The sequence below is a fragment of the Tripterygium wilfordii genome, chromosome 5, assembly GCF_013401445.1.
Source record: "Tripterygium wilfordii isolate XIE 37 chromosome 5, ASM1340144v1, whole genome shotgun sequence".
NCBI classification, from domain to species: domain Eukaryota; kingdom Viridiplantae; phylum Streptophyta; class Magnoliopsida; order Celastrales; family Celastraceae; genus Tripterygium; species Tripterygium wilfordii.
Window position 1 is genome coordinate 11,476,052 of NC_052236.1, and position 25,703 is coordinate 11,501,754.

Here is a 25,703-nt window from a genome sequence, read left to right on the forward strand (position 1 = left end):
AGCTTAGAGTAGATGTGGTGGTTCTATATTAGTTCAGGAATTACTTTTTGTCTTCAGAGTTTAGGAATTATGCTAGTAGGCTTGTTTTCAGTACTTAAATATATTCAATAAAAGTCTCATGTCAATCACTCTCTCTACTGCCAGCCTCATGGTTTTTCCAATCTCTCTCTCTTGCATTTCCCAGAATGGTCTGCAAAATTCTATCTCAGACCAGCACTTGGCTTGTATATATATATGTACTGACAGATGAGGAAAAATAGGCCAAAACATTAGAGATTTCTTCACTGCCTTAGATTATAGGGCTGTTTCTATTTCTCTTCTCCCCCTTCCTTTCAGTCTAAGTTTGGCTGACTTGTTCCAGAATACATTCATCTGGTGTGGAGTCTTATTTGGGTTCAAGTTGTCCATCAAGCTTCACCTCCACTTATCAAAAGATTAGATCCAGATTCAAAACTAAAGGCAGCCATTTCATGCTCAAGTTATACAATGAATTATGTAATAATTAATAGCAAAGGTGCAGATATTGAATCCACTATATGTATATCTATTCTCTGAAATATTATACATTCAAAATTCTCTAACTACAATTGTGCTAAAGAAATGAAAAAAACTGCTTGAGGTCAATGGAAGTTCCAAACTAACCTCTATCAACACCAGTAATCTTTACATGAGCACTGACCATTTGAAAAACAATGAAATCCTGAAGTATCCCTTAGCACTATCTCTCTATTGGTGACAAGAGAAACATGTTTCAAAAATGTATGGCAGTCCCCACATAGAAGGATGTTCTTGAAGATCCGGATGGGTCCGGTCTTGGTCATCAAAAGGCCATAGGTTGTGGCCAGTTTTGCACTATGATAAAATAGAAAATCTTTCTTCTGGTATTCCTCCACTTCATGCAGAACAAAGCTCGAATCGGGCTTGTATCCAGATTTCATACATTCTAAAATCAGAATGTCTAATCCACTGTAGATGTCTTTCATTTGGGGGTGGGATTTATCTCTTGCGTAGAATGAATGCACCTTATTCTCTTGAATAATCCAACTTCGACTTGGTTGTTTCCTAAGTCCCTTTTCCCTCATATCCTCCCTCACCATTTCAGAGCAATGCCACCTCCCAGATGCAGAATACAAATTTGATACCAGTATATATGTAGATGGATCATGTGGCTCCATGGCTAGTATACGCTTTACAACCTGTTTTCCCATCGTTGCATTCAGTTGGAGTCGACAACTATCAAGCAAAGCTCGCCAAACAGAAGAATCTGGCTCAAAAGGCATTTTATTAATTGTTTCCTCCGCTTCTTCAAGAAGACCCCAGTGTCCCAGAACCCTAACAAAGGCAGAATAATGCTCTGACATGGGCTCAATGCCATAGACGGTTTTCATTGAACGAACTAAGCTGCGACATCTATCAACTAAATTTGAGCTAGTGTGTCGGTAAGCTGAAATTATGAGAACCAAAGTGAGTGCATTCGGCTTAATGGCTGCTTTCTCCATCTTTGACCAGATAGCCAACGCTTCATCGCCCTGCCTTTGAAGAAGATGGCCAGCTATCAAGCCATTCCATGATACTATGTCATGGACAAGCATAGTATCGAAAGCCTTAATTGCCTCATCAATGTCACAGCATTTAGAATACATGCTAACAATTGAATTTGCCACCCCCAAATCAGACACAAAACCACTTTTAAAAGCCTGACAATGGACTTGCTCCCCAATCTCACGAAACCCTAAAGTTCCAGAGACACCAAGTACTGAAGTCAATGAAACCTCATCCACATCCATTTTTCCTTCTGATTGACTCTGAAGGAAAAGAGATACGGCCTGATCAGGTAGCCCATTTCGAGCATATCCACACAGCATAGATGTCTCAATTACTGAGCTGTTCTCATCTGCTGGCCAGCGGCAAAACATTTTCTCAGCATCTGGCATCCTCCCACATCGTGTGCACATATCAAGCAATGCTGCTTCAATACAGGCATTTTCCCCAGAACCAAACTTGATAGTGAAACCATGAATTTGTTCACTAATTTTCTTATTCATCAGCAACCCACATGCATTAACAATGCTAGTCAAAGTAGAATCTGTTAACTCCACTCCTTTCTCCACCATTTTGATAAATAACCTCAATGCAGTCGATCCTTCTCCATTATGAAATAATCCTGCCAAAACAGCATTGAAAGAAATAGAATTCCTCTCTGGCATTCTTTCAAGTGTTTCCAGAGCCAAATTAGCCAACCCAAATTCCATGTAAGAAGTAATCATTGATGTCCAAGTTATTATATCTACCACAGGCATCCTTTCAAACAAAGTCACTACATCATTTATACTGCCACACTTGGTGTAGAACACAATAAGTGCATTATTCACACTCAAATTGCCGTCTAACCCAATTCTTGTGGCATGGGCATGAATCTCTCTGCCTTCCATTGAAGAATTGCTGCCAGTACAAGCTGTCAACATGGTAGAAACCATAAAATGATCGACCCTGAACCCATTAATCCTTTGCATATCACGAAACAATTCAAAGGCTTTGTCATACAACAGCTCTTTTACCACACTAGAAATCACAGTATTCCATGATGCTATATCTCTTTGACGCATTTCGCCAAACAACTTAAGCACATAATCCAAACAACCACACTTTCCATACATACCCATAAGTGCATTAGCAACAAAAACAGCATCCAAATATCCAGTTTTTATTATTAAACCATGAAGTTGCCAGCCCAATTCCAAGTCTAAAACCCTAATACAAGCTGTTAAAATAGCAACAAAGCCATACTCATCAGGCTCAATACCTGCACTTCTCATTCCAAAGAAAAGTTCAATTGCTTCCGCTTCACAATTTGACTTAGCAAAGCCCGACATCATCGCTGCATAAGACACTCCATTGGGGCAAGTAAGGCCCTTGAAGACCCTATAAGCATCAAAAACAAAACCAAGCTTGCAGTAAGCTCCAATAAGAGCATTCCGCAGATGGATATCTTCCTCAATTTTGAGAACAGAACCATGTACCGCTCTGCAAAGCTCAATGTCATTGTATTTAACCGATTGGCGAAGTGAATAGAAAAGCCCATCGATAAGAGAATCGATGTCCTCTAGTGAAGAAGAGACGCAGAGAGGCTCCAAAGAGAGAAGGGTTTGGGGTAAGGAGAGACAGAGAGTTTGAGAGGCTAAGCCAGTGGAGCAGAGGATATGGTGATGACGCGTTCTCGATGTAGATAAAGAGGGAGGCTTAGAGGGAGAGGGAGATTGCGATAGTAGGGGTATTCTGGGAAAGCAAGGAGCAAGAGAGCTTAAGCCGGAGGAAGCTATGGCGATTTGGATAGTAGCAGCCATAGAAACATCTTCTCAAGCCTCAACTAATCTTTCTTCTCTCATCTTCTCGCGGACGCTCTTCAGTCTTCACCACTCCACGCGCTTTTTACAACTGAAATTGTTAAAAAAACTTTTTATTTTTATGAAAAATAGAATGAGAGATGACCGTTGGCAAGTGAAGGTAAAGAGATGAGTGTTTTGTTTTGCACTCCGTGGTGAAGGTGAGATGAGTAATGAGTTCTAAAACTGCGGTGAGGTAAAGATGAATTATGGTTACAAAAACAATGAGCGTGTGGAGTTGGTGAAGGAAACAATGGATCTCTTTGGTGTGTGTTTTGTTTTGAATTCCTTAGCGGTGAAGGTAAGATGAGTTTCAAAACTGAAGTGAGATGAGATAAATTACGGTGATAAAAAAGTGTTAGGCGAGTCACGAAAAATACTGTGGCGATATGAGGGTAAAATTTGATATCAATTAATTTTTGAAAAATTGAGAGCAAAATTGTAAAAAAAAAAAAACTCATGTTTTGATGCCCAAAATGCACTCAACCGCGTTGCGTTAAGAGTGGAAGCAAACTTCTTACAACTTTAGTTTTGAACTCACTGTGGTATTGTAAACCGCAATGCATCGCTTGGCTAAACACTTTTTCTCCAAACGCAATGATTTAAGCCAAAAATGATATGTCTGGCAACTCCATAGTACAAACACATTGCCAAATGCACCGATATGATGCTTGTTTACGTCACACTCCTGTCGAAGCCCCACGAGCGAGAGTCTGAGCTTTCTGATGAACACCCAAGTAGAGCAATGAAAAGGGCTTACAACCGGGCTCGAAGACTCAAACTCAAAGGGGCACAAACAGCTGGACCAAGCCATGCCAGCAGTGTAGATCAACCAGATCAAATTAATGACGCAAATAATGGAGTTGATGAAGCTGATGGATTCACCTTGGTAGGAGATCGCGCTATGATGGATCAGTTGACGAAAGGAGCAAATTGAGGAGTATTGCATGGAGTAATTAATAGCCTATCATTATATTGGAGACTTTTTGATGATAGAGTCTATTACGTTGATTAAGTGCTTGATGTTAGGAAACCAATAAATGGCCATTCATGGCTATCATTTAGGAGAGTATTATTAGGAGTTGCCTTTTATTGATGAATCAAGAGGGCTATTTAAGTCCCTCATTGTACGAGTCTATCGGGAGGAATGAAAAATACAAAACGAGATTTCTATCTCAAACACTTTAGTCTTCAAGTTAGCTTTTGCAGTCATATTGGGTCAGGAATTCATCATTGGTGCTCTCGTTGAGAGGTGTAAATCGACGGTTGAATTTCCTGTTCTTTAAATGGCAGCACAAAGGGAAAGGCTTGAAGCACTAGAAACAAGCATACAGTCCATTAATATGGACATCCAGTCCATCAACCAAGACATCCAACAGAGGTTCGCCCACTTGGAATCCTTGTTGCTGGAAAAGAAGAAGAAAACTAAGAAAGGCAAGGGCAGAGTTCTCTCCAGCAGCAGCTCACCTTCATCCTCAACAGAAAAAGACTCAAGCTCGAACGATGATTCATCCGACGAAGCTGCTTCTGAGGAAGAGGTTACAAACCAGCGAGAGGGACGAGGAAAGGAGATGCATAAACAGAGAATGAATTTCCCAACCTTTAATGGGGATGACCCAATTTCATGGCTTAGCAGGGCTAAGCAGTTCTTCGAATTTCAAAATATGAAGCAGTCGGAAAGAGTGAGTTATGCGGCTTTTTTCTTAGAAGGGGAAGCAAATCTTTGGTGGCAGTGGATTGTTCGCACTTACAAGAAGAAAAGGCGCTCAATAGGGTGGAGAGACTTTGAAAAAGAGCTGGTAGCCAGGTTTGGTTCCACTGGATTCGTGGACCATAATGAAGCTCTGTCGAGAGTTAAACAAACTGGGGATCTCAGAGATTACCTCAAGGAGTTTGAGAGGCGTTCCACTATGGTGCATGGGTGGCCAGAAAAAGCATTAATAGGGACGTTCATTGGTGGTCTTAAATCGGAACTCGCTCGTGAAGTAAAAGTCTACAGACCGCATAGTGTCCGCAAGGCTATCGAATACGCGCGTTTGGAGAATGAACACTTAATGGAAGTGAAGCGTGGGTGGAGAGAAGAACCACGTAAATCAACCCCCATCAACTCCAACTGGAAAACTGGACCAACATCATCAACAACCCCCAAACCTCTACCCGCTGGTGTTAGGAGACTAACATGGGATGAAATGCAAAAGAAGAGGGAGAAAGGCATGTGCTTCAATTGTGATGAAAAGTTTGGACCAGGCCATCGTTGCAAAATGGCTCAAGCTTTCGTCATTGAACCCGTGGAAGAAGAAGACTGTGATTCTGATCGTGATGAGGAGACAACCAACGGTGGGCAAGAGAGCGGTTCAGAAAACCCACAAATATCTGTGCATGCCTTGGCTGGAGTTACGGGACCAAGGACTATGAGAATCCAAGCATGGATACTCGACAAGCCTGTGACTGTATTGATTGACAATGGATCTTCCCATAACTTTATCAATTGCCGGATTGTGAAATCCCTGAAGTTTGGGGTTGAACCAATTGATCCATTCGAAGTTCGTGTGGCCAATGGTGAAAGGCTAGAATGCAAAGAAATCTGTAAGCAAGCTGGGTTACGAATGCAAGGTGTCCACATGAAGACAGATTTGTTCGTATTACCGTTGGTGGGATTGGACGTGGTACTAGGCATACAATGGTTAGAGAAGCTCGGGAGAGTGGTGTCTGATTACAAGAATATGACAATGGAATTCTTGTGGGGAGATGCTTGGGTAAAGCTATCTAGAAACCCAAATAATTCTATGAAGGTAATAGAAGCTTCATCTTTGGAACGTCTTTGGCGCACGGGAGGTCAATGCTTTTCTATCCAGGAAACTCCACTTCAGGTCCACCAATCTCCAGATGCACTTATCCCCGAAGAGATACAAGAACTTTTATCCAAATACTCAATCGTAATGGAGGAGCCAAAATCAATTCCACCACAACGAGATTATGATCACCGGATACCTTTGAAAGATGAGTCCAAAGCAATCAATGTGGCACCTTATCGCTATGCTCATTTCCAAAAAGACGAGATCGAGAAGCAAGTAGGCGAGATGTTGAAAGATGGGTTGATCCGTCCGAGCAATAGTCCCTTCTCATCCCCAGTTCTATTGGTCAAAAAGAAAGACGGATCATGGCGATTTTGCAATGATTACCGTGCGCTTAATGAAGCAACTGTGAAGGATAGATTTCCTATACCCACAATTGACGACATGCTAGATGAATTGGGGGGAGCTCAATACTTCACCAAATTGGACCTAAGGGCCGGATATCACCAGATCCGAGTACACCAAGATGACATTCACAAAACTGCTTTTCGCACTCACAATGGCCATTTTGAATATTTGGTGATGCCCTTTGGACTGTGCAATGCTCCCTCAACTTTTCAGTATGCGATGAACACTATTTTTCATGAATTTCTACGGAAATTTGTACTCGTTTTTTTTGACGATATCCTTATATATTCTGATAGTTGGGCTAACCATGTATCACACCTACGGGTAGTGTTGAAAATATTGGTCTGCCACAGGTTTTTCATCAAACCTTCCAAATGTTCCTTCGCACAAGCCGAGTTGGAGTATTTGGGGCACATTGTTTCTCGGGAAGGTGTCAAGGTGGACCAACGCAAGATAGAAGCTATGAAATCTTGGCCATTACCAAAAAATATTGCAGGCCTTCGTGGGTTCCTCGGTTTGACAGGCTATTACCGGAAGTTTGTGAAGCACTATGGTTTGATTGCAAAACCACTCACCGACATGCTGAAAAAGGGAGGATTTCATTGGTCTACATCGGCATTGGAGGCTTTTGACCAATTGAAGGATGCCATGACTCACACTCCCGTGCTTGCCATGCCAAACTTTGATGAAGAATTTGAAGTGCACACGGATGCGTGTGACGTTGGAATTGGAGCAGTGCTAGCTCAAAGTGGACGACCCATAGCCTTTCTAAGCAAGGCAATTGGCCCAAAAAAAAAAGGGTGGTCCGTCTACGCAAAGGAGATGTTAGCCATTGTTGAAGCTGTGCGGCTTTGGAGGCCTTATTTGTTGGGGAAACGTTTCAAAATATTTACAGACCAACAACCTCTTAAGCACCTGTTGGAACAACGAGTCATTACCCCGGATCAACAAAAATTCGTGGCAAAGTTGTTGGGTTTCGATTTTGAAATTCATTATCAACCAGGGAGAACAAATGTTGTAGCCGATGCATTGTCAAGAAAGGACAACAATTCCTCATTATTAGCCATCACAGGTCCTATTTGGAAGGTCTGGGACGAGTTGAAGCAAAAGGGACGTGATTGTTCATATTATAAGGAGCTTAGGCAAAGGATGCATGATCAACCTAACTCTATGACAAATTTCTCCATCAAAGGGTCACTTATATTATACAAGGGTCGGACCGTGGTGCCCAACGATCCAACTCTCCGTGGTGATATCTTGCATTACTTTCATGACTCACCAATCGGCGGTCACTCCGGATTCTTTCGAACATTGGTCAGGGTGTCTCAAATTTTCTTTTGGCCGGCGCTTAAAAAAGCAGTAAGAGATTATGTGGCCTCATGTGATACTTGTCAAAGGGTCAAGAGTGATTCTAGGAGGCCGGGAGGATTGTTACAACCGTTGCCGATTCCAAAACACGTATGGGAAGACATCACCATGGATTTCATAGAGGGGCTGCCTCAATCCAATGGACATGATGGAATTTTAGTGGTGGTGGATCGTCTCACCAAGTATGCTCACTTTATTGCAATGGTGCATCCTTATACGGCTAAGTCTATTGCTCATCTTTTTATTGACAATATTGTCAAATTACATGGTATCCCTCGCTCTATAGTTACCGATAGAGATCGGATATTTACTAGCAACTTTTGGAATGAATTTTTCAAGCTCCAAGGGTCAAAGTTGTCAATGAGTTCGGCCTACCATCCGCAAACTGATGGACAAACGGAAGTTACCAACCGATCGCTTGAACAATATTTACGGGCATTTGTTCATCAAAATCCCAAGCGATGGGAGGACTTTCTTAGTTGGGCGGAGTATTGGTACAATACCACCTTTCACGCTTCAACTAAGAGGACACCGTTTGAGTATTTATATGGAAGACCCCCACCAACCCTCATTAGTTATCAATCAGGAGGTTCTCTAAATGATGAAGTGGACAAGGAGTTAGTTGACCGAGATGAGCTACTCAGGGAACTCAAAGCCAATTTGGAAAGGGCCAATAATCGCATGAAGATGTATTATGATAGAGGCCACCGTGAAGTGGAATTTGAACCTGGCGAATTTGTTTACTTACGGATACAACCACACCGCCAGAAATCGTTGTCTCTCAACGAGAGCACCAATGATGAGAACCACACCGGCCCACAGCCACAGACCAGCCCCCCTTGCCAACCAAAGCCCAACCGACGCCCTTACGGGCCGGCTGTAACCAAGGCCCATGGGCTGAATCCCATGAAAACCTTGGCTGGTAGGTTGAGAGGACCCTGCGCTTATAAGCTAGGTTTGGTCCTCCTATTTTAACGATGTGGGATCTCAACATTCCTTCCCCCTTGGGGGCCGACGTCCACGGCGGCTACGCTCGCCTGGCGGCTGCACTCGCCTGGCGGCTGCACTCGCCTGGCGGCTACGCTCGCCCTTCAGACGGCAGCCCTCTCCCGGACGGTAGCCCTTTCCCGGACGGTAGCCCTTTCCCGGGCGGCAGCCCTCTCCGCCAACGGACACTCTCAACGAGAGCACCAATGATGAGAACCACACCGGCCCACAGCCACAGACCAGCCCCCCTTGCCAACCAAAGCCCAACCGACGCCCTTACGGGCCGGCTGTAGCCAAGGTTTTCATGGGATTCAGCCCATGGGCCTTGGTTACAGCCGGCCCGTAAGGGCGTCGGTTGGGCTTTGGTTGGCAAGGGGGGCTGGTCTGTGGCTGTGGGCCGGTGTGGTTCTCATCACTTTCCCTGAACGGGAACCTGAGCTTCGCAAACATAAGAAATTACAGGTACTACTAGTATTAGTAGACGAACACATACTCTAGTAAATTACATGCAAATCTCAATTATGACATCTGCTTCAACTTCAATGTTGCACAAAAAATTTTAAAGCACAAGGGGTTGGGGACACTACTGTTGCAGTATCATTCATCTTTACCAGACAATCCCACAAACTGAGGTTCCATGATAAACATTTGTTCCGCGGCTTTGTATACCTAGCTTTCATTCCAAGGAAAAGATCGACTCCATGCGCGAATCATTCCAGTGTCTACTTCAGGGAAAAAGAAGCATCCACAATGCTTATAACTTGCACTAATCAAATCACAAAGATCCTTCTAAGCAACCGTTTTCCTTACAGTACTATATACACGAGGTAACACTCCGCGTAGTGAACCAGAGTCAGGTTATACATAGTAACAAGGATAACTACTAGAAAATTAACAGTTGATCCACTGCTACATAAATAAATGATCCGCTAATTATAAATATAAAAAATGACAAGTTACAACAAGATAGCTAACATTAGCCGAGAAGGCACCATCTCTCTCTGCTGATTAGAGTCCAGAGATCTTGGTTTTCCCTCTATAGCACTCGATACTATAAATGTACCGTCTAGCCTCCTTGATTCAGCCATGTCTAAATCACGGGGGTGGTTCCGGCCAATGCATCAAAAGCTGGAAATCAACATTGTCAGTGACTACAGCGTAGTCATATCCAAGACTGTTGGCACGACTGTGGAACTCATCCATTTCAGACCTGGCAACCTGAATTCCAACTAATACGTTTGCACCAGTTTCACCCTGATGGAGAGAGAAAGCAGCAATCATGATTTCAGGAAGTGTTAAGGGTGAAATTTCTCAATCTATTGCAACCACAAAACCATAAGCTTCTATAGAAGAGAAGGCTACAAGAGCTAACCTTTCCACGATAGTGGAATAAACTGATGTTCCAGCGAGGGCTGAAAGTGTGCAAGAACTTCATCAGAGTACCAGGCCTCTCTGGAAATATAAAGCGGCAAAGAACCTCATTCGGAACATTTAATTTGCCTCCCATCTGAGAGAAATTCACAACAAAGTTACACACAATGCAATCCAAGACAGTATTATGAATGCACTACGTGGATATCCTAGAAAATAAAGTAATTTCGATGTGAACAAGATACAATTGCCCACTTTGTGCAAGTGAATCTGTCATTTCAAGAACCTGAGGATACTTTTTAAGGTTTTTGAAATCTAAAACAAGATTCCCCATGGGAACACCAATAATGTTGTAAGATTCAGTTTTTTTTTTAAGAAAGCGTATCTTTGACAACACCCATCAGACATCTACATGACTAAAACAACAATGCAGAAGTATGAACTTTGAGAAATATCCATTACAAGTACCCAATGTTTGCCATGATAAATATATATTCCTCTCAACCTAAGAGTCATCTAGCACCCCGTACACACTAAATGTTCAGTTTGGTGTAAGAAGCAAAAAGAAGTAAAACATGGTATTTCATTAAAAGAATGTCATTACCAAATACCGCAAGTGATCTTTCACCAAGTCACTTGATGTGAGATTGTAAGTTTGCAGAGAAGAATATTCCATCCGCTCAAGCATAGCTTCAAGATCTGAATCAGTATGAACACCAACGCTGCATATAACATTAAAAAAGTAAGAAGTGTTCCTAATTAATGTAGTAAATCAGCAAATAAGTTTATAAAAACTACAAAATAATATTGCACATTAAAACCCTACGCGGGAGATTACCCCGTTTATAGAATATTTAAATCCTATAGAAGTATATCCCACTAAATAGATGTTAATCATGAGGGATATGTGATTGACAAGGATTTCCTACTTCCAATGTTAAGATCAAGGGGCAGTCAATGTAACATGCAAGATATAGGAAACTTTCTACCAAAAGTTCTGTATGTGTTGGCCTGTTGGAATTGCAAAGCCCATTCAAAGGGTTCTTTTATGTCAATTCGTAACCTGCGGTCTTAGAAACACAATCAGAGTAGTTTAACAGTTTCTTTTTTTATATTATTTTTAAGGGCTTGCTATTCTGAATGGCTTGGTAGGAGCATTGATGAATAAGGGGTGAACCCCCAACTTTCTATGGATATTTTCCTGAGATTTTAATGCTCCAGTTGTTTGTTAAAGTTTATCCATCTTTAAAGAAGTGTTTTGCTTTCTTTGATTCTTTGACTTTGGAACAGTAAATGCTTAGAATTCCTTGGCCACTAATTCACAAGAGTTTTCCGGACCAAAGTCACTCGAATTCATAGAACTATTATAGTAAACTAATCCTTAATTCTTAGGCTAAGATCATCCTTAATGATCAATTTGTGCTATCATTATTAAAGGCAGAAAAAACACAAACCTATAGAGAACAACAGCATCCTCATCAGAATTATATCTATATTTGAACTCGGAGATATTCATAGGGCCGACCTGCCAAATCAAAGGATTTCCAGTTACACCAATAGATGAAGGACAAAAAAAAGTTCAACAGCAAAATTTGACTAATGCAATAACAACACACCAGCTCACAAAAATGTTTGAAGCTCCCAGGCTCCTCAGGCAACATAGTTGCAAGCACAGCCTCTTGCTTCCTACCAACATTGGCCAGTTCTGTAACAACCCTTAGTTTATCAAAATTCATGTTTGCCCCACTTGTTAAAGCAACAACATTTTCTCCCTCAAGACCATAATACTTGCAGTATGCTTCGGCTCCAGCAAGGGCCAGAGCACCAGCTGGTTCCAAAATGCTTCTCTTTTCTTCAAACATGTCCTGCAACACAGAAATTGCAATGGTAAGTTAAAAGCATTTGAACAGCCATAGCATGGTAATTTTCTTAACTATAGCTTCAAATAAATAGAACTAGATTGAAGGCCATATAAACATGTTATTGGAGTGACACAGCGGTCTGGAAAGAAAAAGAAAAAGAGGGAGTACTGCAGTTGAATCAGAGCAAGAACCAGTACACATGATACAGGGTTTAGAGCATGAGCCAGCCCTTTATACTGTTTGGAGGGTGAATATGAATACAAACTGTCATTGGAAAGAGGCTCTGACAGACAAAGTTGAAAAGGTGCAAAAGGCTACAATTGTAAAAAATACTTGCATAAACAGGCCCGCATAACCACCACCTAAAGTGGGAAAATACTGCGTGGTGGACTACATCTAATTCATTGCCCTCTCTAAATGATGATCAAAAGTAGCCATAACAGGTGCTTTAGCAGAATCAACCAACCAGAAGACAGCCTACTTTAAACTTGACATTAAAAAAAATAATAAGTAACACTAGTCCGACATAACAACTATTTACAGCATGCATAGGAGGAGACTTGGGTCATTTAAAGTTACAAATACACATATTTGGGGTAAAGGCTTTGATGATGACGATAGCTTGTCTCTCTCATTCTTGGTCTCTCTTTCTCCCTCTTTTTTAAAATATAGATGTGAGTAGTGAAGATTGCAGTGTATGTTGGTCCATCAAATTGAACATCTTTATCCCCAAATTAACGGAAATGAAAAATACTCCTTCCGATGTTCAATTAACTACCAGTATCCAGGACACTGATACAAACATTCAAACTTGGAACCACTTTGATTCACTTTTAATCCTTCACTGAGGTCAACATCGTGTCATAGGAGAAAAGAGAAAACATCAGGGATGATGAAAATCAGATCGGTTCAAATTATATGATTGTTTTGTGTTTATTTAGAAGCATTGTAGCGCTAATTAACCTACTGCAATTATATTGGAAGCAATTATCATCCTTAACATTGATCTGGCTATAAATGTACTTGAAAACTTGTTAGCAAAAATGAAGCTTCACCTTTATTGAGGCACAGATCGCATCACGGCTGACAAGAACGACGCCATCTATCAAATCCTTGCACAAGCGGAATGTTTCTTCACCAACTTCTTTCACAGCCACACCATCAGCAAAACCTCCAACCTGGTCCAACATCACTCTCTCACCATGATGCAGTGACAAAGCCATGGCATTTGCATCAGAGGGTTCCACCCCAATAATCTTTACCTGTATTAGACAAACAAAATTGTTGCTCTCAATAGATCAAGAGATATTGAGACAAAAAAAAAGGAGACTAGAGACAGGGTGAAAGAAGGGATAGAATCACAAAGAAAATAAGAAGTTTTTTACTACAGGAAAAGAGAGAACGCATCTTTATCACAAAAAATCAGTTTTGAATAAAAACTGTGAGACAGAGCGTATTTTTTACTTGATGAGTTTGCAAGTCCACCAAGGCCATAAATGTTTGCTTGTCATTGAATTTTGTAATCTTAACCCATTCACACCTTACGAGGTAAACTGTAAGTAGTGAGTAGTAAGAAACTCTAAAGAAGCACTAGCTAATAACTCAGAACAAGCCTGGACTACTAATTTTACTATTGGAGGCTGTAAAGGTAAATAAAACAGGCGACAAGGGATTAAAAGAAGCTCTTAAAGTAGCGAGTACCAATATGGATACCAAGAGACCTGGATCAATGTCACGGAAAATCACAAACAATAAATTTTGTAACCTGCATATGTAACTTTCCCCAGAAACATAATTTTTTGCCAGATCACAGAAAAAGAAACCCAAAATGATATATCCATCATCATAAAATCCTTGTTCCAAACAATTGAGGTTTCCTACCTGAATCCACAATTGGAATTCACTAGATGAATTATCCTTCTTCATTTTAACTGAAGATGATATATTGGGATACTAATTTTGTCCATTAATGGGAAGATTTCAAATTTCTCCGCTTTCAAAATACCCCTCCCCCTCCAACAAAAAAAAAGTATACACTTTAGATTCACCCAGTAATTGCAAGACAACTTGAATATATACCAGTATAGTCTAAGAACAGTCTAGCAACATCACTGCAAATTTCACAACAAGGGGCATACCTCTGGATTAACCCTCTTCACATAAGCAGCAATACCAGCTATTAGTCCACCACCTCCAACAGGGACGAATATTGTATGCAGTGGCTCTTGCATTTGACGCACAATTTCCATTCCAATTGTCCCCTGCCCCATGATGACATCTGGATGATCAAAGGGAGGTATAAAAGTGCGACCCTCCTCTTTGGCCCGTTTTTTAGCATATGCTTGTGCCTCATCATAAGAATCCCCCACAAGAACAACTGTTGCACCTAATCTCTCAACAGATTGCCACTGCAGGATAAGAAATTGCTGAAGACATTAGAATATTTTTTTTGTTGTTTGTAATATATTAAATTTGAAAATCGCATTGTTATGGCATAATTATAAAGGGCAACGTTGAACAAAATATACTTTGATTTCTGGTGTAGTAACAGGCATAGCAATCACAGCATCGCAACCCAGTCTCTTGGCAGATAACGCAACCCCTTGGGCATGATTTCCGGCTGAAGAACATATAACCCCTCTTTCCAACTGTTCCTTTGGAATCTTTGCCATCATATTATAAGCTCCACGGAGCTTGAAAGAGAAAACCTGCCACCCAATTCAACATATTCATAACACTGACTTAACCATGTATCCCGTCCAAACATGGAAAGTATGAATACTCAACAAGAAAGTGATTTGTTTCACCCTTCGACAAGAAAAGTCGAAATAACTAATTCCGACAGCTGAACAGGACAGTTTTCGTACAAACAGCAAATAAGAACACCAAATTATGTTCTAGAACTGGTAAGGACCAAAAGGCATTCATATATAGGCCAATCAGATAGATTTCATTTCACCAAGGATTCGACTAATCATTCAAGTTTTGGTGCTACATAGGCAAATTATGGCCAAAAACAACAAAAATTCCAAAGAAGAATTTCTTCGTCCTAGCTTTTCTTCTCTGTCCAACTTCAAAGAAAAAACAGGAAAGTGAAAATACCGTCTATTACGACGCAAAATAAAAAGCTACAGTGGTGAAAAACAACAATGCTAGATGAGATCACAATGCACATATAATCAATCAAAATCATGCTGACGAGAAAATGTAAACGCATAAATTATAACTCACAGGTTGCAAATCCTCTCTCTTGAGCCAAATCTTAACTCCCAATCTCTCAGACAGCTTTGGCGCCAACTGTAATGGCGTTTCGATGGCCACATCATATACCTTCGAAGACAGTATATTCGTCAAATAACCCATAGCATCAATGATATCGTCACTCCCATCCAGCTTTCTCTCCGGCACAGCACCAAGGTAGCCGGCGGGGTACTGCAGGGAATTGGGAGAGACTCTCTTGAGAGTGGTCACCGGCGGAGAATGCATGGCCGGTACCTGATTCTCCCTGGGAGCAACCGCTGATGACGGCTTCGCAGGAACCTCAGCAGCCGGTTTTGACAGCGTGGCCTTGATGAACGGTTTGACGGAATGGCGGCGGCCATTATTGACAGACCCAAATAACAAAGGCGGCTCCAATTTGGAGTGTGTTGGGCTCACAAGAGGCAACAATGTCATTGCGGAACGGAGTGCCTCCATACTTCTGTGTAGATTGCGAAGCAGGAATTGCAAACGGTACAGGTGGGAAGGCTTTGATTGCCGCTACGAAGAAGAGATGGGGCGGGGACCGTTTGAACTTAGGGATGACAACGGGTTGGTACAGTTCCAATTAAGAAATAGCAAAACGGTTTTCATTTAAAATACTCTATACCAAAATCGTTCTAAAACCATTTAAAAAATCATTTAAATTTCCAAACTCGGAACCGTTCCATAACCATTTACCATCTGGTACTCATTTATCATTTAAATTTTAATATTTTATATTTTTTTCTTTGATGATTATATTAATATAAATTATTATTGAGTATGATTTATATTAATTATGATTTTATAATTCAAATTAGTCTAATTTATAGTTTTATTAGTATGCTTCTATAAATATATACGTTTTAATATGTTTTATCATGTTATAATTTAGTATCCTAGTAATATATATTTATAGATGATTTATAATATTATTACTATAATGAATCTTTTTATTAAACGGTTTGAGTACCCTAAACCCGGCATCAAAAACCAAACTCGACCTTAAACCATAACGGGTTGAAAACCAAAACCAAAACCGTTTCCAAAACCTATATGATCGGTTTTCAGATTTTAAATGGATTGGGTACCCTGCGGATAGTGCTAGGATTGGTTTTTTTTGCTATCCCTAGTTTGAAGGAGGCTCGTTGTGTATAATTTGCACGTGGGTTTTGTTGTTTTTCAGCTCCAATAAGAAAATCGAAAATGACATGTAATAATATATTTTATGCAATCACTCTTTGTTTTTTAAAGCAACAAGAGAAGAACCACTCCAACCGAAGTCAAATTAAAACAATCGCTTCAACAGTTGCACGAGGTTTTTTCTTTTTTAATGTTCGAATATCTAAGCTCGCTCCTTTGGACTTATAGCTAGTGCTTATTCTTCTCAAAATGCGTTGAGGCACAGTAGTTGATTGGACATCTAGGAGTACAGCACTGTTTCGGTGCAAACCGTGAAAGCGTTAGAAAAATCGAGGAAAATTTTGAATACTAGATATGACCTCAAAATAACCAGGATCAAGATCGGCCAATGATGTGCCGATTATATACATATATTTATGCACCATTTTACATGTGTTTTATGTCTCGTTTTGAGTTGATTGACGGTTGATGTTGTCTAAGTAGTTCATGTTTGCATTTCAAGTGTGAAGGCATGAACTGAAGAAAAGGGAACCAAAATCCAAAGAAATTGAAGACATATACTTTATCCGATGATCGGGGTTCGAGCCCGATCGATCGGACCTTGTTGCACTCTATGGGGAACTTATCTTCTAACGAGGGTCCTAATGGAGCCCCACCTTGAATGTTGAATGAAATTGGTTTGTGATTCTTGATTTCCTCTTCTTTGTTGATTATCTATGGTTGTGTTTTAATGCTTTTGAGTACTTGATCACCATCCAAATGATGTTTTGCCTAGGTTGAGATCGGAAAAAAATACCCAGGGTTGCTTCTTACCATAGAAGACATAGGTTGCATGATCGATAAGAATATAGGTAAATGATCTATGCAATCTCTACATGATTATCCAGAGTGCTTAATGGGTTTTTGATATTTGAATCCGATTGTTAAGAATAATAGAGATTAGTATTGAAAACACTTTCAGTGTAATCAGGAATGGAACATTAAATAGGAAGGGAGATCGGTTGTCAACAATTGAATTGGAAATCAAGGATTAACGAATCAAGGGAGTTTAATTGGATTGGTGGTTGTGACATTAGGTGCCTTAGTGTTTGCATTCTTGAATTACTTCGGTGGTTTGATTGTTTGCTTGTTTAAGTTCATGTGTTAATTGCTTAATTTCTTGTTTCATATTAGTTGATAAACAAACAACCAACTCGATTCCCCATTTAGCTTAGGATTAGCTTCAATTGATATTCGTTTGAATTATCAAGACATCCTTGCGGGACAACAACTTGCTCGCTCTTTATTGCTTGAATTAATTTGTGAGTTTGCAATCATTTCGCAACAATCAATAAGACGATGGGGATAAGAAGCTTTATCGTCGAGAGGAAAACGATTTGGATCATTAGCTAAGGCCCCTAAATGACCACTCAGTGATAAAAGAGGTAGGGGTGCACAGATAACCAGGAGATTTGCCTAGAAGCAGCCACCCTTGAAGTGATGAACGGGCTAAGCAAATCTGCATTCTGCCGGAGCTGTAGTCAATGTAGTGAATAATTCATGGTTGGGCTGCTTTAATACTATTGGGCCTTTTGTAAAACTTATGGGCCCCACAATTTGTTATGACAAATCCAAAAATTATTATATTGTCAGGTTGTGAAGGTCTTAAAAACTAGTAAATTATTAAATTGACCCAATTACTGTGGCACTGAGAAAATGTGAGATCATCTGTGTTTGTCCGGATTCCCTAGTCCTTTTCATGTACAATTTACAAAGGAACCAATTTTTCATGTCACCAGACTCACGTGGGCGGTTGGCCTGTGCTTAATCTAAAAAGATAAAAAGAAAATTTAGGGTTGTTAAAAAAAAAACTATGCAAATCAAATCGACAGTTAAACTGATCTATTGGTCGATTATTATAAAATATATGATGGTGAGGATCAACCAAAAAATCGATCGAAAATTTGAAAAAACTGACCAAACGGTAAGTTAAATTTATGTCAAAAAACCGAAAAAAAACCCAACCATGTGACACCCCTAAAAGTATAACACAATGTTATCGAATCCAGTGTCTGCCAGATTACTTTAGACCAAACCGTATGAATTCGAAAGAGTTTAATTTTTATTGGGAGCGATATTTTTTGTAACTAAGCATTGAGTTTTGGCCTAATATACTTTGTCTTCAAGTTAAAAATTTATGTGCATGTGGGTCTGACAGTTCGAGTCTATAACCATAGCAGATGTTCAAAGAGTAAACTTGTATGGTGTTGTTATTGGTTATAAAAAAAATCAATTGAAAATTATAGGTGCTTTCAAACTTTGGGCTCAGTCCTGGGCCTCCTGGCTCTCTTGGCTCTAGCACTGGGCTTGGTATGTACAACCATGTTGGATCCGTACGCCTCAGCACACAACGTCTTAGCTAGGGGTTCCCATCGGGTCGGGTTCCTGATTATCGGATCAGGTTTGACCAGACCCGATTATTTTTAAAAGAGGAGTGACCCGTTCGATAGCCCTGTTAAGGGGTACCGGGTTACTGGGTCCCGGGTTACCCGGTACTCTTAACAAGATCTCCTTGTTAGTAAACTAATTCATGGTCCCGTTCTGTCAATTGAGAGAGATATTCACCGTGTCGTTCAATCGCTTAATCACTGGCTCCAATGGACAGAAGGGGGGACGACAGAATCTCTAATCAATGTGTACTGCACAAAACACATTTAAGTTGTTCGACAAAATGTCCCACCTAACTATCATATATGCAGTTCACTAAAAGATCAAAAATGAATAAGGACGACTCCTCAGACAGAAGATTTGATAGCCCTCCACGTGCAAAGTAAATCTTTTGCTTTACCATCATTGATGCGTGTTTATTGTTTAGCACTACTGTCTAGTTTTTTTTTTATATATCCATTGAATTGTTTTCTTGATTTGGGAAACACCATCACCAAGGACCATGATGATGACAAGGAAACAAGCTTTGTTAGTTTGTTTGAGACAGTATATCCCATTATCGGCAAAAGAGAGATAAGGACAAGGAAACAAGCTTTAAAAGGCACACAATGAAGCCCACTAATTACAAATTCTTTTATATTAAAATTTGGACTGACCCGATAACCCGATAATAATGAAAACAAGGATCCGGAATCCGACCTTGTTAAAAAATTATTAGGCTGGGTCTGACCCGGACTGGTAGAAAAGCTTTCAGACTTGCCCGAAACCTGATGGACACCCCTAGTCTTAGCAGGCCCAGGTTTAAGTAATACTGGTAGTACACAATGCTATGGACCTAGCCTGTACAACATAAGCCCGCAGCAGACACAAGCCCAGCTCAGCTAAAGTGATGGACACCGTCGTTTTGGGGCCTATGGGCCTCATGGTACTGAGGCCTGCCTCTCCATGAAGCCTATATATTCTTCCTCGTGAATTAGATTCGAAAATGAAGGAGGAAAGTCCGAAAGTGTAAATGGAAATTTATTTTGGCTACTTGCCTATAATTTAAACTTTTTTTTAAAATTTAAAAATTGGTCTTTTTGGACCTTGTGGGTCCAAGCCTCACACGATGAAATGTGCACAAAATCAACATAACAGGTCGTTAGTTGAGATGATAAACTTGATTGCGAACACTCTTAGTGTAAGTGGGAGGTTGTGACTTCAAGTCCTATGAATATTTCAATTATTGAAATTTGTGAGATGGCCTCCTTGCTTAGCCGCCCAATGTATGCAAATACTATCCTGTGTTGCATTGCACCTCACCCCAGGTCTTTCATGTTATCTATAGTTTTGTGTCGCATTGCACCTCGACCCAAGTCTTTTATGTTATCTAAAATTTCGGCATAGATCTTTCATCTTTCAAGCCAGGTCTTTCATGTTATCTAAAATTTATCAGTTAGTTGTCCGGTGAGCACTTGGATAACTTACACGTATGAAAAAGGATGAAATGGGCCCCAAAGCAAAACGGTTTAAAATTTTGAGATCCGCCATGTGTGTGGATGTCATAGACCGCGCTATCCCTTCTGTTCTCTCCAAAGCAAATTAGGAGAACTAAACTGAACTGAAATTCCCTCACCAGTCACCTCGCGGGTGCCTGCAACTCTAAACGAAGACCAAATCATGGAACTCTCCCTGTTCCCCTTCAATCAACACAGCCCGACTCTCCTTGACAGGCGTTTGTCATCCATTCTCATCACAAGTACTCCCTCTCTTTCCCTTTATACGTATGTATACATTGATTGCTTACTGAAAACAAAAATGTATGCAAATGTTAGATTCTGAAACTGAAATTTTTTTATGGATTCGCAGATAGAAGACACTCTAACAGGAATTCATGTGCGAGGCCATGCCGCTGCTCTCTGTCTTCCTCAGGCGATGTCACAAAGACACCAACTCTTACCGTACAACGTGAGGGAAGGAGAGCATTGATTGGTTGTCTCCTTACAGCAGGTTTGTTCATAATTAGGGCTTGAAATTTACTCTCTCTTTCGGTATTGTATCCCTTAGTTCTCTTATGAGTATTGCTTTATTCTACGATCTATTCAATGTGAGTCAGTTGCTGGCATGTATGTATGTGATGTTGCTGAGGCTGTTAGCAGCAGTAGAAGAGCTGTGAGTTCCTCTTCTTTTGTTATTCTAAAAAAAGAAAGATTAAGTGGTTATGCGGGTTTTGGAGTCAAACTAGTTTTCTGACTAAGTTTTACGGTACTCTTTGCTGCAGCTTAGAGGGGCAAAAATTCCGGAGAGTGATTATACTACCCTTCCCAATGGTCTCAAGTAAGTATATTATTCTTCTCTATAAATCTTTCATGTTTGCATCTCAAAGGAAGAACAGAACTGCAACTAGGCGATAGGAGCTAGAGGCAAAATTCTATCAAGTAGTGATGGTTTTAGGGTATCCCTTGTATAAGGCACACATCACAGTAGTTGTTTTCCCCTACCTAGAGAGAGTCGAGTTCATTATAGAATTTATAATTTGAATTCCCAAAGGTAATCATTTTTATATTATTGTTATATGTTGAATTATTGTTGGGCTTTCTTATTGGTATGTCAATCTCTTTTCTTCCCATGGTCTCAACAAAAAATCAAGCTTTAAACAGTAGGATTCTTTTTGTTAAAAGTGGTGTACTCCTTTAAGATGCCCTTTTTTCTGCCTAATCCATAGAAAACTTTGCTAGCACAATGCCTACTAATTTAGCAATTGCCCAATGGAACTGATTTTATTTTGAGTTTCAGCCTATTATGAGTCATCCACATTGCTAATTTTGAACTTTCAATATATTATTTACGTATATAGATCTTTTAATTTTTTTTTTTCAGATGTGTTATGGTTATATCATTGTTTTATCTTCTGTTATTATTGTTTGATATATGAAGTTACTTTGTACCTTGATGCAGTAACAAAACTATGGAAAAAACACTTGTGCGTTGTATCTTTCTTTTAAAAAAATTCGTAGTATTAGAATTTCAGATATTGATGGATTAGCATTATGAGATGTTTACTGATCTAAATTATACCTTCCCAATATACTAAAATATAACTGTATTCTTTGGGCTTTACTTCAGGTACTATGATTTGAAGGTCGGGGGTGGAACTAAGGCCGTGAAGGGATCCCGGGTTGCAGTACGGTTGTGAGCCAGTTAAATTTCATATTTCTAAATTCTAATCACATGGTTTGAAATCATGTGAAGGTTTGTGTACATCTTGCATGTCCTCCACCTCACCCACTGCGGGAGCACTGTGCACGAGTGTTGTTTGCCTAAAGGGGAACTTGTGGCCCAGTAGTAGAGTTGTGGGCTCCAACCTAGAGGTCACAAGTTCAATTCTTGAGATCAGTCTCTCCACATTCGTAGGTCATTTATGGCACGCGGGGAGGGCTGAGCAGCTGCCGCGGGATTTGAATAAGGAATTGTATGTGGGGGCGAAGTCTACATACGTTCTGCTTGTCCCAGACCCCGCCCGTTTGTAACCTAGTGGTAGAGTTACAGTGGTGTAATCTAGAGGTCCTAGGTTCATTTCCTGAAAACAGTCTCTCCACATATTCACGGAGTTGTTTATCCGTTTTTTACGAGCTTCATTTCTCATCGATTTTACTTTTGTCAAAGAAGGATGAAACATTTCAAAGAAGTAAAAGTTTCGGCCTGAGATCAAAGGTGTGGTTTCATTATAGTAAGTTTGATAGTACTGGAGTAATACCTACTTATAAAAGCTGAAAGATGGGTGGGGAAGAAAAGATCATACTCTCTTTGCAGTTTTTGCACAGTTCATCATGTGGATTACATTGATATGATGTAAATGGGTGGTTTGGGACTGTGTTTCATGTAGTTGAGGTTTTGTTAGATAGAATTCTGATAAGCTGTGGTTTTTCTCGAGAGTCTAATATTTTCCACTGCTAGAATTCTAGAAAATTGATGTCAGTATACTTGTTTCATTTTGTAGGTTCACTATGTTGCCAAATGGAAGGGCATAACATTTATGACCAGTAGACAAGGCCTTGGTGTTGGTGGTGGAACGGTAAGACTGCAGTAGTCCAATTTTCAACACAAATCTAGCCCCTTTTTGGTAAAGTAAAGGGTAACATATTCTTAAAGTTTGAAAAGCAATTATTGAAGAAAAGAGCATCCTACACACAGATGAAAGGCATTCTATTATGTGGCAGAGATCTTATATCACAATTCTTTAATGGACCAACATGTCATGTTTTTTTGGTTTAAGCTTATTCTTGAAAACAATGTACAAGAATTCTCAAGTAATGGATCTGACACATTTTTCCCAGCTCACACAAATTTGTTGTTTCATAATCGTTTAATTTTTCAATCATTTGCTACTTTGTGTTGCCTTCGAAATTTTAAGGTACATGAATTATAAACTCTCATCTGGTGGGCTCATATCAAATAGATACTTGAACCATAGTTTTTTCCCTTTCCATTTATGAAAATGACTTATGTAGGTCGTATAAAATAAAGACGTGGTTAATCAATGTTATGTAATATTCCTGCTGAAATATTCATTTCCTCCACATTAATAAAATACTTGAACTGCTGCAGCCCTATGGATTTGACGTAGGCCAATCAGAACGGGGAAATGTCCTTAAAGGATTAGATTTAGGCGTCGAAGGAATGCGTGTTGGAGGCCAGGTGAGACTTTGTCACTAATTTCCTTGTCTTGAGTGAATTCTGGGCGGCAAACTAAGATGATTATTTTCTCTCTACTTGTATTTCAAGCCGATCATTCCTCCAAGATAATTATTCATAGAAATGGAAATATGTGCTAGTATTCTAGTGTGCTTAGCAGAAGTAATTGGATTTTGATTTATTAATTTTTCCAAGTTCTCAACTATTGGTTCTTTTGTAGCGATTGCTAATAGTTCCTCCTGAGCTAGCTTATGGAAAAAAAGGAGTGCAGGAAATCCCTCCAAATGCAACTATTGAGGTAGCATATTTATCATGTCCTTAAACTTGTGAAGGCTACAAGGGCATCTATGTGTTGTATGAGATTATTTTGGATGATTGATTCTCGTTGACTTGAATTCGTATTCTTCATATGAATGGGGAATTTTAAGGAAATAAGGGAGCTGTTGTCTTCATGATCAATGTGTGATAAGCTCTATGATTTATGGATATTGTTACACGGTGATGGCTTTCTTGTTACAGCATTAATGCACTGACTAGCAGCAGCTACGCATTTTCAATAGAAGTTATTTACCAATAAAAAAACCTGTTTCATTATATAGCACCTGACTAGTTGTGGGTTTGTACCCCTTTGTGTATGACTGAGTAGATAAAGTTCATCGAAGATTTTGGTTCGTGAAGTTGGATGTGGTGGTTTATGCCCTGGGCAAGGGATCTAACTTTTTAACCAAGATATCTGCTGAAAGGACCGCACTTGTGTGGTTGGAGTCTTTTACCTCTCAACTTCCAGTGCAATTATTTAGCCATACAAACTCCAACTTATTCCACCACATCTTGGAACTCGGTCTGTTTGGTGGCATAAACTTTATCTGCCGTCAAGTACTTGTTGGATCTCAGCCCATCTGTGCATTTGGTGTGGATAAAATCTATCGAGGGAGCTGGTCTCACAATGATCTGTGGCATAAACTTTCTTTCTTAATTTTCAAATAATGGGGGGTGCTTCATTGGTGACTTCTAAAGTGAAAGAGATATGTGGGGTCCATCTTCTTGCATAGACTGACAGAAACCAGATTACAATAAGATATGTATCAATTCAAAATATCCCTCAATGAAGAAAGAGAACCTAGTCAACTTTAAAAACTTGATTTTGTGAATAGAAACTTGAGAATGCTCTCGAAATTCCTGATGCTGTCTTGAATGGAGATTCTTGGCCATTTTCCCTTCAGATTATTTACATATGCTAATCCTACTTTGATGATACATGATGTGATCTAAAGATATTTTGTCAGCAGTTATTTGTAATTTACTACCATAATCCTTCTAAATTTTTCTCATTTCAATTCAACTCCATCTCATCACCCTTCTTTTGCTTTCTGTATCTTTACGCTTTATCCTCATGGAATGCAGTTGGATGTTGAACTACTATCTATCAAGCAGAGCCCATTTGGGTAAGTGATAAGTAGCACAGTTTTCTTTTACTCCATAAAATTAAAATTTTAGTAACTTTTTGGTCGCAATTATATTCTTTCATTTATCTTTTGCAGGTCTCCTGTAAAAATTGTTGAAGGCTAATTCGTTCATATGGTTCATAGATGTGGATGAACCACGGGGTAAAACCGATGAGTTGTTACTATTTGCATTCTGCCATGGACCAGATTGTTGTACTATTCATCTGAAGGAAATAAAGGACAAATTTGATAAAAAAAAAAAAAGTTGATATCATTGTAGTTCGTTGCCTTCAGAAATAAATTTACTCAAGATGTAAGTTCTCTTCCGTTCTTAACTGATTGCTTCATGTTCTTGGTACATCAATTTTACATGTCTACACTGAAAACATCTTTTGACCATGATGATGCATACTGCTTGATAATTTTTTTCTTCCTTTCATATGTTCCAACCCCAATGCTCTCTGTTTTTTTTTCCTTGTTCTTTGTTTAGCACGATCAGTAATTTGAAAAATGTAGTGATCGTGTTTATCGATATATTATGTGTTCCCTTGCGGTACTTAGTTTTTCTCTGTCTGAATAGAATGTTTATTTATGTATCCT

The 25,703-nt window shown here is 39.7% G+C and overlaps 3 protein-coding genes across 3 annotated transcripts; 1 reads left to right on the forward strand and 2 right to left on the reverse strand.

The window, feature by feature from the left end:
- Window positions 1-504: 504 nt before the first annotated feature.
- LOC119999065 (pentatricopeptide repeat-containing protein At5g03800) lies at window positions 505-3,432 on the reverse strand. The gene has a single exon (XM_038846573.1). The coding sequence runs from the start codon at window positions 3,342-3,344 to the stop codon at window positions 648-650; it is 2,697 nt and encodes an 898-aa protein (XP_038702501.1). The 5' UTR covers window positions 3,345-3,432; the 3' UTR covers window positions 505-647.
- Window positions 3,433-9,675: 6,243 nt separating this feature from the next.
- Window positions 9,676-15,960, reverse strand: LOC119998381 (threonine dehydratase biosynthetic, chloroplastic-like). Its single transcript, XM_038845700.1, has 9 exons — window positions 15,406-15,960; window positions 14,703-14,882; window positions 14,313-14,582; window positions 13,230-13,436; window positions 11,929-12,177; window positions 11,767-11,837; window positions 10,917-11,034; window positions 10,314-10,448; window positions 9,676-10,195 (listed from the first exon to the last, which is right to left on the reverse strand). Exons 1-9 carry the CDS (start codon window positions 15,868-15,870, stop codon window positions 10,037-10,039), a joined length of 1,854 nt encoding a protein of 617 aa, XP_038701628.1. The 5' UTR covers window positions 15,871-15,960; the 3' UTR covers window positions 9,676-10,036.
- A 4,565-nt stretch (window positions 15,961-20,525) lies between these two features.
- Window positions 20,526-25,420, forward strand: LOC119998862 (peptidyl-prolyl cis-trans isomerase FKBP16-4, chloroplastic-like). Its single transcript, XM_038846329.1, has 10 exons — window positions 20,526-20,722; window positions 20,833-20,973; window positions 21,080-21,135; window positions 21,245-21,300; window positions 22,090-22,147; window positions 22,964-23,038; window positions 23,572-23,661; window positions 23,879-23,956; window positions 25,063-25,103; window positions 25,200-25,420. The coding sequence occupies exons 1-10, from the start codon at window positions 20,644-20,646 to the stop codon at window positions 25,225-25,227; spliced, it is 702 nt and encodes a 233-aa protein (XP_038702257.1). The 5' UTR covers window positions 20,526-20,643; the 3' UTR covers window positions 25,228-25,420.
- The last annotated feature ends 283 nt before the right edge of the window (window positions 25,421-25,703 follow it).